Source organism: Euprymna scolopes, chromosome 19, assembly GCF_053919585.1.
Source record: "Euprymna scolopes isolate OS-2025 chromosome 19, ASM5391958v1, whole genome shotgun sequence".
Classification (NCBI taxonomy): Eukaryota; Metazoa; Mollusca; class Cephalopoda; order Sepiida; family Sepiolidae; genus Euprymna; species Euprymna scolopes.
Window position 1 is genome coordinate 76,380,175 of NC_136500.1, and position 15,629 is coordinate 76,395,803.

Sequence of the window (15,629 nt, forward strand, 5' to 3'; positions counted from 1 at the left end):
AAGAGTTAAAAAAAATTTAATTGTTTTTTTTTTATGTATCAACATGTTTTTTATGTATCAACATGTTTTTTTCTTTACTTACCTTGAATTCGTAAACAGAAAATGAATTCAATATTTTGTAAAAAAAAAAAAAAAAAACAATGTTATTTCTCAACAATATATAAAACAATCAGATCAATTGCAGACAAAATAAAACTTCTCAAAAAATAATTAATTTTCAATATTTAAATTTGATAATTCCAAGCGATCAGTTTTAAACTGAGAATTTAAAGTAAGGCTTCATATTTAAAAAAATATTTTGATATAGAAATGACTATTGCCATCTGTAAATAGCGAAATCAACCAATTTAAAAATATATTGTTGTAAAAATGTTTGTTTGACACTAGTGCCTTTAGCTTTTTTAATACCTAAAATATGAAAGCCCATAACGGAGAAGTTATTTATCTGTTAGTTATAATATAAAACTAATGTTAGCCATTTGAATACGCATATTGTGTAAAAAAGATTAATTCAGCAGACAAATACATAAATATTTTTAAAAGTAAATTTGCATTTTTTAATAAATATTTGTGTAAATATCAAAACCTAAGTAAACAAAACCGCAAAAAGACGTTACTTCCATTTTTCATTAACGTCTCTGACTATTCGTCAAATTTACACGCAATTTGATTTACACAAAAAATGATGACGTCACCGATTTTGTGTATACATTTAGCGGTTTTGCATAAAGAAATAATGATATCTGAAGATCTTATTTTTAGTCGTCAATATTTCACTCATTCTGAGCTGCACCAGAATAAAATATATGAAATGGCTTTTGTTGATCGCATGTAGACATGAAATAAAAGAAAATTACTTTGAAAATACGATTTGAATTATAGGGGAAAAAAAAGCAGTTTTAAATAAAAATGAAATTTGTACAATATTTGGAATCGTAAACATAGACTTAAAAGTTTAAGAGGTTAATGTAGTTTGCTTGAATCATTGTGCATGCATATAATGAGGAAATGCAGATTTCACTTTTATCATTATTAATAAGAATATATATATGTATATACACATACACAGTGTTATCTTTTTTTTTTTTTACAAGGTGGTCACCACTTATCAAGGCCCGAAAGCCACTCAGGGATAAGGGTTATTGCATGTACAGTACGTTAGTGTGGAGATTTAATAAAGTGTCTACTTAAGGGGGCGGTTCATCAGGAAATTTGTTTACGTTGGACTTGAAGACATCCAGGTTGTAGTCAAGTGGGAAGCAGGCAGACGGAACAGAGTTCGACAGGCGTGCAGTTCTAAGAAAGAAGCTTTGTTCATGGAATCTACGTTTTGATTCAGGCACAGATAAAGAGTGGGGAAAATTTTTGACAGTGGTTTCAGCTAGACGGGTGTTTTTTGTAAAAGATTGGCGAGGGGGGAAAAGTAACTTCTTATTAAGTGCTTATAATTTATTACTGAAATAAAATTCTTACAAGAAATGAATATAATAATAAAGTTTAGAGTGAGATGTTTATTTAGAATTCAGTCTGAGTACCAGCATTCAACATTAGCTTTTCAATACATCTGGGAACTACATGAACTAATTTTACGGGAAACTTTTTTTCTTTTTTTTTCTCAGCAATGAGTCAATACTTATCAAGACTAAAAACCCATTTGAAGATTAAAGTTAACGAGATGGATAAATTGACAGATGAATGTTGATGAATACTATTAGAGGATTTAAAATCTCCACATGTCAACAACTCAAAACAACAGCATTTTTGCCCATAGTCAAAAACATCGCTCATGGAATGTGAAGACTAAAGGAAAAAATAAGTGGGCAGCCTCACAACTTGCACTACACTCCTTCTCTTATTCATTTTTGTAAGGATTATATTTCAGTAATAAGCTTTGAGTATAAAGAGTTATTTTGTAATCACACTGCACATATATGTATGTATGTGTGTGTGTGTTTCTTTTTTATATTATAATCTTACTTGCATCAGTGTGGTATGACATTATGAGTTTTATATATATTTTGAAAACATGTTAAAAAGTTGTTCCACAATTTTTTTTTTTTTTTTTTTTTTAGATGAGGGTCGATGCTTTGTATTATTTGGATTACTATTCTCATCTTAGTTGTTATTTTGACAATGTTTTGGTCAATGCAAGTTCTTTATTTCTTCAGATGCAGTTTTTTTGTTGTGAATCTTTACATCAAACTCGGTAACCTGTACGATACAAAGATTACCAAGTTCGAAAAGATGCACCCAAAGAAAACAGAGGTTACATCCATCAAAACGTTGTGAAAATAACCAATATGTGAATAGTAGTATAAAAAATATGCATTTAAAGTTATTTAGCAATGTTTTTATGGCATAAATGTTTTTCCTCATGTCATAAATGTTTTTCATGTCATAAATGTTTTTCCTCATGTCATAACTATTTTTGTCTATTTTATTACTGTAATTGAAATAATTTTTATATTATCTCAAAATAAATATTTATAAAAATATAAAATCTAAATTGTGTTCCTAATTGTCTTTGAACATTTTTAAATGAACAGATTATTTTCGAAATTACTTATGACCTGAAGCAATAAAATATAGCTTAATGTATTCAACCTGTTGTACTCCATGCTAATGACCCTTTTAAAAGCATTTTTTTTTAAATAAATTCCTTTTGAACATTTATTATATTTTTTTCTCTGAAATAAACATTTAATTACTATACCTTTATATAACATTATTGATGAACTGCATCTGTAAATGAACTGTGCTGTAGATGAATTGCATTTGTAGTTGGGTGCTTATTCAGATTAGCATTTAAGGCAGCATTTAGAATGAAAAAAAAAATACAGGAATGTCTGTATGATTTATGTACCAGTCATGAAATTAAAATTTTTTTAAAAATCACAATTTGATCAAGTAATTTATTCAAGGAAATAAAATTTTACTGTTTCAATGAGAGTGAAAAAAAAACGTTGAACATATTGATGAACAAGGGCAGACAACCCTGATGCACATGAAAACTGTCAAAATAATCACTGATTACCTCCACTTTATGCTCCCTAAGTAAACACAGTCTCATCTGTCACTTAGTAAAAAATGGCAAATTTATTTTTCATAAAGAAAAAAAAACTTGATCAATTTTTGTGATTTTTGGAATATAAAATCTTCATTCCATGTACAATATAAAAGCTGTTCTTCATTTTTGTTTATCGCTATAAGTGCCATTCTGAATAAGCACCATCAATTGTAGTAGAGCAATAGTTGGAGACAATGTTGTATGCAGATTCTTTGGACAACAATTGCAGAGTGACTTCCAAAAATGTCGCCAAGAAAATCACAAATAAAATTCACAATCCTTTTTGCAATCTAACCATATTTGGTATGAAGTGGTATTCACCCTAAGCGGGTTGAGCTGGCTTCCTCTAGGAATATTAAATGAACAAGCAGTCTCCAGTTGAAGTTCCAGAGAAGATGACAAACTTAGGTTTTTGTAATTCTTGCAGAACGGTGTCAATATCCTCCTGCATACAGCATCTGATAGTGCTCAAATAGTCACCCATCTGGTACTGATAAAGAGCTATGTTGCTTAACTTTGATGATCTAAAGGTGTGTCAACATGATTATGCCACATATAATGCCACATGTAAAAATAAACTTTTGTCTATGCCTGACTTATCCACCAAGTTTTAATCATGATTGTTCAACAGTCTTTGTTCTATCATCGTTTAGTGTATACAATGGGGAAAATAGTCAATAACTCTGACATACGCCTCTATTGGCACCATCTTGATTTTGGCTGTGATGAACTTCAGTTCAGAAATAGTTTGGGGATAGTTTTGATTAGACATTATCTTCGAGGTAATCCTATAGATAAAAACCTGAAGGGGTTAAGGTCCAGTAAATGTGAAACCCATTTAAAGTCACATCTTGTACTGATGAGACAGTCACCAAAGTGTCCTTTGTATATTATTGAACAACTGTTGGACATTCATGACTAAAACTTGGTATACAAGTCAGGCAGAGGCGAAAATTTATTTGCACAAAATATGGTCGGATTGTAGAAAGGATTGTGAATTTTATTAATGATTCCCTGGGTAGCTTTTGAGTGGGAAGGGGATGGGTCATCCTGTACAATAGTTGGGAGTAGTTATGTTTGGAAAAACAATGCTATGAAATGAGAAAGGTGACAACCGCAGTTACACAGTTGAAATTGCAATTCCAAATAGATTAACAGGATAACTTTTTGATATACTTATTTATCAGGCAAAAATAGGCATCTGCATAAAAAATTAGGAAAAGTTATCAAGTAGAAATTTAATTAAAATAAAAATCAGTTTTATCGTATTTTGCCCTTCAGCCATTGATAAGAGCAAAAATCTTGTAAAACAGGGGGAGATAAGCCAGTCTGTCATTTAACCAAGACGTATTGGCAAAATGCGAAAACTGATTTATACTTACGATTAAAATTCTACTAAAGACTTTTTTTATAATTTTGGTGAGGATACTTATTTTTGCACGATATGAAAGTATTATAAAAAATGTTTTTACTTGGAATACGATTTTCACCTGTGCCCTATTGTATAAGCACCTACATTTTTTTCATCTGGGTTGGATATTTAACTTTTTATAACAAACAGGGTGGAAACTTTAAAAAAAAAGTTTTTTAGGATGAGTATTACAACAGAGACATGCAAAAGGTTATACATAGGAATATTAACATGCGCATGCACAAAGTGTAGTTTTAATAAACAGTGCTAACATACTAAAAGTTATAACTATGACGTCATGCGAGAATAACTTGGTTTAATGTATGGTTGGAAATGACTATAATAATCAACTAGCATTCATGACTACTTGGAAGAAAGAAGAAGAGCCTGGAATGCATCGCTCGTTAGAAAAATGCCAGTGATGCAAGGAAATGAAAGTTGAAATATGATTGTTGCTGAGGTTTACATTAGGACCGCTACTCTATGATTGAAACTTTAGGTTTTAATTTTGTAGAAATTAATTATTTCACTATATTCGTTATTACAAGTGTTTGGAATGATAAATAGAAGGGAAAATAATCTGGATTATATATATATATATATATATATATGTATCTGAACAAGGAGATGAGTTAAATCACAGATTAATTAATCTTGTGGTTTACAGTCTTACAAAATATTGTTGGGAGGAAATATTTTTATATAAGACAATCCCAGCCAAATAAAATGGCTCAATATACAAGATAGGGCAAAGCAAGAATTGTATGATTTATATTTAAATTTTTGCAGTAAAAATATATAATTTTTAAATAAAAATTATATATTTGATGGAAGGAATACACAAAGTTTAAATTCCTTTCCTTAATCCATGGATGTTCAATGCATGAACTTTACATGTGTATTTCTTGGTTCAAATAATAAATTTTTGTTTAAAAATTCTATATTTTTACTGAAAAAAATTTAAATATAGATCATACAATTCTTTATATATATATATGTTGTAAGTTTTTTAGTTACTTTTTTAGCAATAATTTATTTGCATCAATTAAATTCCCTAAGCCTTGGAGAGTTGCCTCCCCTTATGTACATATAAGTTCTACAACTGCATTGTCGCCCCATTTTTATAGATGTGTACAGATATACATTATTTATTTATATTTAAAACAGTTATACAGAGACATTTTTTGCTGTCACTATGATTCATTAGTGTACCTGATGATATATATATATATATCTATATATAACTACTTCATTTACTCACATAAAATTAATATACGAAAGTATAAATTTATGCGTAAACTTTAAGTATTTACTTAAAAAGTACTCAATACGTAAGTAGAGCTAGTTAGTAAGTCATAAAATATATATGGCGATTAAGCTACACTGAATATTCCGCGTTTCAATCACTCTAGGAGTCTTCAGGCTTATGCGCATAAGCCTGAAGAGTTCTAGAGTGGATGAAACGCATAAGCCTGAAGAGTCCTAGAGTGGATGAAATGCGGAATATTCAGTGTAGCTTAATTGCCATATATATTTTATAACTTACTATATATATATATATATATATATATATATATATATATATTAAAATTCCAAATAAATATTATTTTTATATTAGAACCTATAGACATAACCGAAAATGCAATATAGTAGATAAAGCAATTAACAAATAAGAAAAATTGATGAAAATAAAAATTGAATAAATTACAATATTTATTCTTCTAATACATACGCACACACGCACGCACACCTGTCTCATCTCTGAAATGTGGTATCCCTGTGCCTGTCTTACAAGTACTTTAATGGTAAGTGTTCGGACGAACTCAAAGCATTAGTACCTCTTCGATGTAAATACCTCCGACAAATCAAACAAGCAGTAAAATCCCACCCCTACACTGTAAAAACCCCTACATGCCGTAAAGTCTTCTACTCAGAGAGCTTCTTCCCTCAAACAGCTAAACTATCAAGTAAAATTATTTTACTGCATACTGGGTAATGCCAGATACGTACAGCTAGTTTTAAAATAAAGGGAAGCAATTCACAAGTAAAATGTATTTTCAAACTAAAACCACTAAAATTATTTCAATAACTAGAAATACGGCCCCAAGATCCCAATTTCTAGTATATATAAAATATTAAATTGTTTTTAACACCAATATGCAGATAAAGGAAAATAAATTATTTTAGATTATTAAAATAATTTATCTAATGTGTCATCACTTATCAAGGGTTAAAAGCCACTCAAGGATAAGGGTTAAATAGAGTGCACAAAAGGATTGGGAACAATGGGTAAAATGGTTAGGCTTTGATTCTTAAAGCGGATGGCTTGGCAAGAATTTGTAAACATTAGACTTGAAAACGACCACGTCGTAGTCAGCTAGAAAGCAGCCTTATAGTATTGTATTCCACAGATGGAAGTTCTTGTAGAGAAACCTTGTTCACGGAAGTTCTCTTTAGTTTTAGTTACACAGAAGAAGGAGGCAAAATTATTTCCAGTGGTTGTAGTTAGACGAGTTAAAGTTACCTATAGATTGCTTATGAGTTCATTATGGATTGCTTCTTGTAAAACTATGCTCACAGGAGTACAATCTAATAGGATCTTATATTCTTCAATAACTTTGAAACTGCAACTAAAATCTAGCTTAAAATCCTTTCTAAGTCACATGATTAAATAAACCAATCAGCTCTTTAGTATTGTATCATATCTAAGTTACCTTATACATTTGGCAAAACATATTTACATTTAATTCCAAAAAGCATATCACTGCTAAGTAATATGTAATACTCTGCTCACATACGACAGCAGAAAAGTCTAGGAAGATGCTGATGAAAATGTTAAGAAAGAAAAGGAGAAAGAGAAATAAGCAGGCTAGAACCACTTTGGGAGGAACCAGTTAGGCGCTGGCACCCCCAGAGTTTGGAATATTTAAACAAGCAAGTACCAGTAGATACCCTTTTATTAGTTTTCTTCCGTTCAGTCTCCGATCCTTCGTCCTCATCCGTTACGTAATCGTCGTGTGCAGTGCAGTCTCCAGTCAGCTTCTTGGCCTGTCAATGAAAAGGTGTGTGCGCACATAGAGTGGGTGACAAACTACAAACATGGAAAAGACGGACATGTGATGGGTGATCAGCAGTGGCAGTGGAGGTTGTGGTAGAAGTAGTAGTAGTAGTAGTAGTGATGGCGGCAGCGGAGGTCAAATTGGAGTGACGCATGCAGGTTTAGGAGAGATAGCAAACAATCGAAAAAAAAAAAATTGGGGGGGGGTTAAGCCACATAATATATTTGGGGTTGAGGTCAAAGATGGGTGTATTTTTTTTATTAGTTTTATTGGTTTAAATTTTATATAAAAATAAATGGTAACGTTCACCAAACAATTTAATGACAAAAGGAGGTTTTGAAATCTTAGTAAAAGAACTTATATTGACTGGTATAGGTTATATAAAATTCTAACTATATATATAACAGTTGTCCTGTTTTTAAATCTTCAAAATAGCCAATGATCCTCGTTCTCTAACAAAAAGTTTTTGTTTTCCTTTTGCTTTTTTTTTTTTTTTTTTTTTTACTGAATTCCCTTTTATAACTGTAAATTTCCTAACAATAAGTCGGTTTATGCAAGTGCTAAAAAATGTAGAAATTTAAATTACATTCTTATTATATATATATATATATATATATATATATATATATAATATACACATGCTATTATATAAAAAAAACTTTGTGAGTTTGTTCCCTATAGACTCCGAAATGGCTGGGCCAATTATTTTGAACTTTCACATAAAGGTGCTTGATGTGTCTGGGAGTGTTCTAACATAGGTTTTATATTGGAATGCTTCCGACAAGTATCAAGAATCCAAAAAATACAATCAAAGAAGGATGTCCAATTTTGATCAAAGTTTATACTTTGATACAACTTACCATCACGAGTGCATTTGAGAAGTTTTATCACAGCCAAGCAGAAAGACCCAGCCTATAAAATCAACTGTAGATTCTTTTATAAGAGAGGGAAGTGTTCCAAATTAATATTTCTTTTTTTTAGCACAATTGAACCATGACACCTGACTTTTGTACATGTAACTAATTCAAATTATGTTAAAATAATTTCATAAAATCAAGAGTTGTTTCTTTGATAAAACAGAGGCGCATTTGAAACGAATGGTTCTGTTTAAAACACAGTTGAACCATGATGCTTGATTTTAACTAAGTTAAGCCATTATTTAGATAATTTTATGAAGTCAATAGTAGATTCTCTACAGTGCAATGTAAACTACAATGTACTGTGGATTCATTCACTGTAGAGAAGCATAAGAAGCTTTCTCCTGGTACATTGCAGGAGGGAGGTTCTTAACTAGAGCAACCAATCAATTTGATTAAAAAAAAATCACCAATTTTGACTATATAAGTTTGGGAAGGTGTGTAAAGACCGCTACATACAACTGAAACAAATACCCAGCAGAAACATTTTCATATCAATTACTGTTTTCAACGCCTACGTGTATGAATAATATGCAAACACACAATGTCATGATGCAACCACCACACACATAAAACACAGGAACTTTGTTAGGTTTCCTCGCATAGAGACACACCAAACCGGCTGGAACATTCAAGAACATCTATATAAAGATTTGCCGTGAAAAATCAAATCAGTTTTTACCTTGTTTTTCCCCAAAACTGGATGTTCAGATTAATTCCATCACAAGGAAGACGTTAAAATCCCGTGTCTTGAATTTACATGCCAAACACATGAATGAGAATTATCTCCTCATGAAAGTTGCTACATTGAACGAGAATTTAATTCTTCTTTTAAACGATTTATTTCGAACCACTGTTCTTATGAAATGAACACAAAAGCACGCTTTCACTCTTATGATCATAGACTGTTATTCTCTGAAAATAATCACCTTACTTCCAACCCACACGTGACACTCTGACCATAAAAAATCGATAATATTAAACTTTGTGCCATTCTCACAAAATCCACACTGTGCTAATCCGTCATTACAAACACTTCACACAAGAAAACACTTATGCTGGAACAATTTAAACTAATATTCTTAACACATAAATAAATGTTGTTTATTTCATGTTAATATAGTGATTTCGAATTCTTTGTCAAGCGTCGTTATTTTCCGGAGTTATTTCTATATTTTTATTTTTGTGATGATGTGCCTTGGTGGAAACCTTCTATTAAATGGTGATCTCGTTAAATTTATCTTTAACAGTCCTGGGGACGCCCTTCTACCAATTATGAATTAGTGAACACCAAATCGCACCCTTACAAATAGGACTCCGCGTGGGTTCCTATAATCGGCAACCGCAGGAGTACCTATATACACCATAAAGATTGTGCGAGTTTCTATAGGTGGAACATGTTAGTTCTCATTCAAGACCAGACGTTGCTCGTGTGTATATATATATATATATATATATATATATATATATATATATATATATGCAAAGCTTTTTTAAAGTGTGTGCCTGTGTATATATATATATATATATATATATATATATATATATATATATATATATATATATATACACACAAGCAGGGAGACCTGACGTTGCCCAGGATTGAATGAGGATCAACAAATGTTTTAATCTCTCATATTTTATTGCCATCGGATTCGGTAAAAATCACCCATTTTTCAATCCTTCCTGCAATTACTTCACCCACAATACATTGTAGTCTATATTGCACTGTAGAGAACCTACTATTGATTTTATAAAAATATTTTTTTTATATCAGAAACATTCATTTTGAATGCACCCCTATCATATCAAAGAGCCTACTTCCTGCTTGTGCTGTAATAAAACTTCACAAATTCACTTGCGATGGTTCGGTTGTATTAGGCATTAACTTTAGTCAAAATCGCCTGTTTCTTCTTTCATCGAAAGTTTTGGATTATCTATTATTGATACTTATCAAATACATTTCAATAGAAAACCTATATAAAAACACTGCCAGGCATATAAAATATTTTCAATATTTTCAATAGAAAACCTATATAAAAACACTGCCAGGCATATAAATTTGCGTGAAATTTTTTTAAAAATCGGCCCAGCCATTCAGGAGTCCTTACAGACGCCCCCCCCCCCCGAGAGGTCTATAAATGGGTGCTCATTTTATGTTAAATTAATATAGAAAAGTGATCCCTCACTTTTTAAAACTATAATTTCTTCATATCTTAAAACTATTCATTTCCTGGGATTTTAACTGTTATAATAGTAGTAATTTAAAAAGATTTTTTGTGGGTGGAAAGAAACTGCACTTTTACCAATATTTCAATCATTTGTTTTCCTAGTTTTGCATATGAATTACAAAATATCTGATATTTCCCCAAAACCTCTGACCTTGATGGAGAGGAGACTAAAACTTGCTATGGTTTCAAATGATCTGAAATAACAGCAAGGAGAGATTCCAAATATTTCTCATATATCTCCCCTCTTTTGGAAACAGGGTACGATTATGAATATCTCCAGTATAAAATAATCCTTATACATTGTGAAATTTATTTTATGTATGAAAACCAAAGAGGGGAGATAGAACATATGAGAAATATTTGGAATCAAGTCTCCCCTTGCTGTTGTTTCAGATGATTGGAAACCATAGCAGCCAGTTTTAGTCTCCCCTCCATCAAGACCAAAGATTTTGGGGAAATATATATATATGTGACTGCAGAGTCAAAGGTGATTTAATGACAGAGTTTGAATCTTTTGATCGGCAATATTTATCACTTCCTATACTTATAATTGTATAAATATGAAACGCTTTTTTCTGTAGGTCAAAATAATATTTATTTATAAAAACTATATATGATTGTATTGCCATACTTTCCTAAATGTAAATTCACTGAAACTCTGGTGTTTATCAAAAAGTGCTAAATGACAACTGGTTTTATAGTAAAGATTTAACCTGATGGCGCTGCTTTTCTAAAGGAATTGCAGCAGAAACATGTATGCACATATGTAGCTAATAATGTTTGAATAAATAAATAAACATACCATGTATATATATATATATATATATATATATATATATATATATATATATATAGATATAGATAATGACTTGTGTAACTGATTTATAAATTGATAGGATGACCAATGGGGACTATGTTTCAAGAATCATGGATTATGGAAATGATCAATTCTAATTATTCATTGATTAAAAAAAACCAAAAAACTTTTAAATCTATATGCAGAGCATAATTCTTCCAAAATAGACTTACATAGAATATAATCAGATAAAATCTTTACATGTTAAATTAAAAGTTGGGTTTTCCTAAAGTGGCAAAAATTCACATATTTTAGTCTGGAAAAATGGAGCTATTTTTTTTTTCTCTGGTGTGAAAACAAAGCAAAAATAAAGATCTGAAAAGTGAGACTGATTCATTATTCTGAAAATTTGAAAAATACTAAATAAAACAAATGAATAAAAAAGAAAAACACCCTAATCAGAATTGATACAACCCCCCCCCCCCCAATAAAAACATTGATTTTTGAGAGATATCAGTCAGCATAAGGATTGATATGAGTCTTCATTTTCTCTTATATTTTAAAGGCATTGAATAAAAGATCAAACATTATGAAGTTGGTATTTATTTCTGTCCCACCCCAGCAAGATGTGATACAAGGTCAGGAAAGTGGGCAAAGTCAAGCCAGAATCCCTTAAGGAGAAGCAATCTGGCTTAGTAAAACTTGCTTGTAAAAAAGAAATATGACCCATACTCTGTTGACTTTGAAATGCTAGCGACCAAGTTGGGTTATTAGAACTTTCACCTTAATAACATTTATTTTGAGGAATAAATACATTTTTGGGACTAGGAGCAAAGTGTAGCATCTGTTCTAATACAACACTCCATCTGTTCTATTCATTGGAAATGAAGAAGTCCTCCTAGACTGAAGCAATTTTTATTTTTGTCCCAACCCACAGAGTCTTCTTGAGGAGCTGAATTTTTTCCACATTAAAAGCTGACCATGTGTCTAATTTTTCTTTTGTGGGCAGGCGAGTAAATAGGGATAGACTTCTTGACCTTTTGGCGAGGAGTAAACTGTAGGATCTGTTCTGATAGTACACTTCATAGTGAAGGAAAAATCATTCTAGACTGAGGCAATCCCCACCCCCCTCCCAAAAACATTAAAAGCTGATCTCATGTTTAATTCTGCAAGGAAAGTAAATATGGCTATTTCCAGCCAACATAAATTAATGTTTCAGAAATTTTGAAAGGAGGATTGATAATTTGGATTTTTCATACTATTTTTATCTTAGTTAAATTCACGTTTTCCTAACGTTGATGCAACCTTTTTCAGATGTATCTTTCCAAACTTGGCAATCTTTGTCAAACTCAGGGATCTATACAGAATTTTTAAGTGAACCCTGTAGGGCAGATTGTTCTCATTTTGACAGCCATGACTGGATAGAAATCTTTTTCTTAGGTTCATACTATAACGGTTAAGGGAGTTGATTACCACAATTTTAGGATATTATCCATCATTGAAAGTGTCCTAGATACTTCTGTAATTACACACACACACTTTTTATATGTTTTTCATAAGCATTAATGTCACTACGCATTCATGAGCATATTTTGGTCAGCCAGTTACAAGCAACTAGTGACTTCTTCGGGTGCTATTGCTTATACAAAAGCAATATCGCCTGAAAAGGTCTCCAGTTACTTCTCACTGGAAACATGCTCATAAATATGTAGTGACATATTAATGCTTATGTAAAACAAATAAAAAAGTATATCTTGCTCTACTTCAGTATTGAGCACTCTTGAATTAATCTCGTTACAACTTCATTGGTCACTTCACCTCTGAAAAATATTGACCTGGAATTGTATGTATATTTCATGTATCTACATAAAATGTTACGAGATACATTTTATGTATACATTCAGTATTTACTACTACAGTACTCAATATGTGAGTAGAGCTAGATAGTAAGTTTTGAAAATATATGACAATTAAGCTACACAGAATTTTCCAGTTTCCAAACCTTCCAGCTCTTTAGACTTCAAGATTACATTTGAATTTGCAAGTTTCATGATATAGGAAGTCTGCTATTTTAATTTATTATTAATTATCTAAATCTTATTTATTCATAATAAATGTAATGGTGTATCATTATTAATATTAATATTTATTGCTGATAACAAAGAAAGTATCCATTTTAATGAAAATTTGCTGCTGATAACTAAGATGCGAAAAATATTCCTAGTCAGATGAAGTATTTTTGAAAAGGGTTAAATGTTACATTTTATTGTTTTGAAGAAGATGGTGCCAGAAAAAGTGACTATTCAGAAAGAAATACGGATTTTGTAGGACAAAAGTTATTGATAAATTGGCTGACTTTACTTTATTGTATAGATGTTTTCTATCACTGTGGCAATTTCAAGCTTTATTGTAATTTTTAAGCTTTTAAATTGTAGAGTTGAACAATAATTGCATGAATTAAAGCTAAAAGTCAAGTATTAAAGTTTATTTGCGCAAAACTGGGATAATTGATAGACCATAGAATCAGCTCTGCAAAGTTCAAATTCTAATAGATCTATTGTGATAAAATTATATACTAGTACCATTTGGAAATGTATGATACCAAAGTCCCCCCCCCACCCCGCTATGGGTAAAATAACAATGTTGTGTTTAGTTAATAATATCCAAGAAATTAAGTTAAGATTTTCTATTTTAGCATTAAATTAGCATAAAAATAGATTTGGATTATTCTTACTACTGTTCTCATCTTGAATGTTATTCTCACAATGTTTCAGCCAATGTCACCTCTGACCTACTTCAGGTATATCTTGTCGAACTTGGGGAATCTGCAAGGAACCCTTTTACCTAATCCACAGGTGTAACATGCTCTCATGCAGATTCCAGAGTTCGACAGAAAGATTCGCGAGTTCGACAAGATATACCCAGATAAGGTCAGAGGTTACATCGGCCAAAATGTTATGAAAATAGCGCTCAAGATGAGAACAGTATTCCAAATAATCTAAACTATCAATCCTCATCTAAAAAATTCAGAAACATAAAAGGGATTAACATGGTTTGGACAGACTCCAGCTATGTAAAAAAATCACATCATGACGATTTCATTCAAGATCAAAAGGACGATCACCAAAAAGATGAATCGACCATGCCATTCCTGACAGGTGAAAAACTGGTCCAAGCTCATGATAAGTGGCGGAATTTCAATTTCAAGCATGTGGCGAATCTCATTGGATGATGCATATAAGTCGAGTACACTTGGAGAAATCTAATTGCACAAAAATTAAAAAATAAAAGAAAAGTACCTTGATTAAGATACGTTCTTTAAAGAATTCCGGTGAGGGCAGATTATGCCTGCTCTCATCAACAGCATCTCTATACAACCGATTTCCAAAGATTGAGGTAATATATTTGGCCATCTTCTGCTGCTGTGAGACACTGCAATGGTTCTCCAGACAAATTATCACAGGGTATCTGAAAACAAAGAATTCAGTTTTAAAAACATTTGACTTAGAAAAATTGTGAAGTACTACATGCTGCATCTCAACATATAAAAGTTGAATATAAATTAAACAGTATAAACATATCTGTTTCCGCAAGATCTCAAAAATTAAGTGATGTCGAGCCAGTCAGAAATCAGTAGTAAACGGCTGGTGCAAGAACACAGTGAATTGCAATAGAATGGAGATATCCAAAAATCACTGGTTTGAGAGCTCTAAGTAAATAATAATAACAATAATAATAATAACAATAATAATAATAACAATAATAATAATAACAATAATAATAACAATAATAATAATAACAACAATGATAATAAAAATAATAATAATAATAATAATAATAACAATAACAATGATAATAAAAATAATAATAATAATAACAATAACAATGATAATAAAAATAACAATGATAATAAAAATAACAATGATAATAAAAATAACAATGATAATAAAAATAATAATAATAATTAGTGAACCTGTGCCCCAGTTTTACCTGAGAAAGAAGATTAACTCAACGCCCAATCTTGAACGATTTGTCATTTTGTGTTGATGTTGCTGAGAGATGATAGTGGTTAATGACATGGACTGATGACCTGGGTGTACAAAGTTCAAATCCAGTTCATTCCAAAAAAAAAAAAACACTTTTTTTAG

The 15,629-nt window shown here is 31.0% G+C and overlaps 1 protein-coding gene across 2 annotated transcripts in view; it reads right to left on the reverse strand.

Moving 5' to 3' along the window:
- Window positions 1-15,629, reverse strand: part of LOC145239766 (inactive phospholipase C-like protein 1) — a 162,890-nt gene that overhangs the window by 48,248 nt on the left and 99,013 nt on the right. The window contains exons 11-12 of one of the 2 annotated variants that reach the window (XM_080103195.1): window positions 14,781-14,949; window positions 7,431-7,526 (exon numbers count right to left, since the gene is read on the reverse strand). In XM_080103195.1, the coding sequence (XP_079959321.1) occupies window positions 7,431-7,526; window positions 14,781-14,949 (265 nt within the window). The remainder of the gene's footprint in view (window positions 1-7,430; window positions 7,527-14,780; window positions 14,950-15,629) is intronic. The other variant, XM_080103196.1, reaches the window with a different exon arrangement.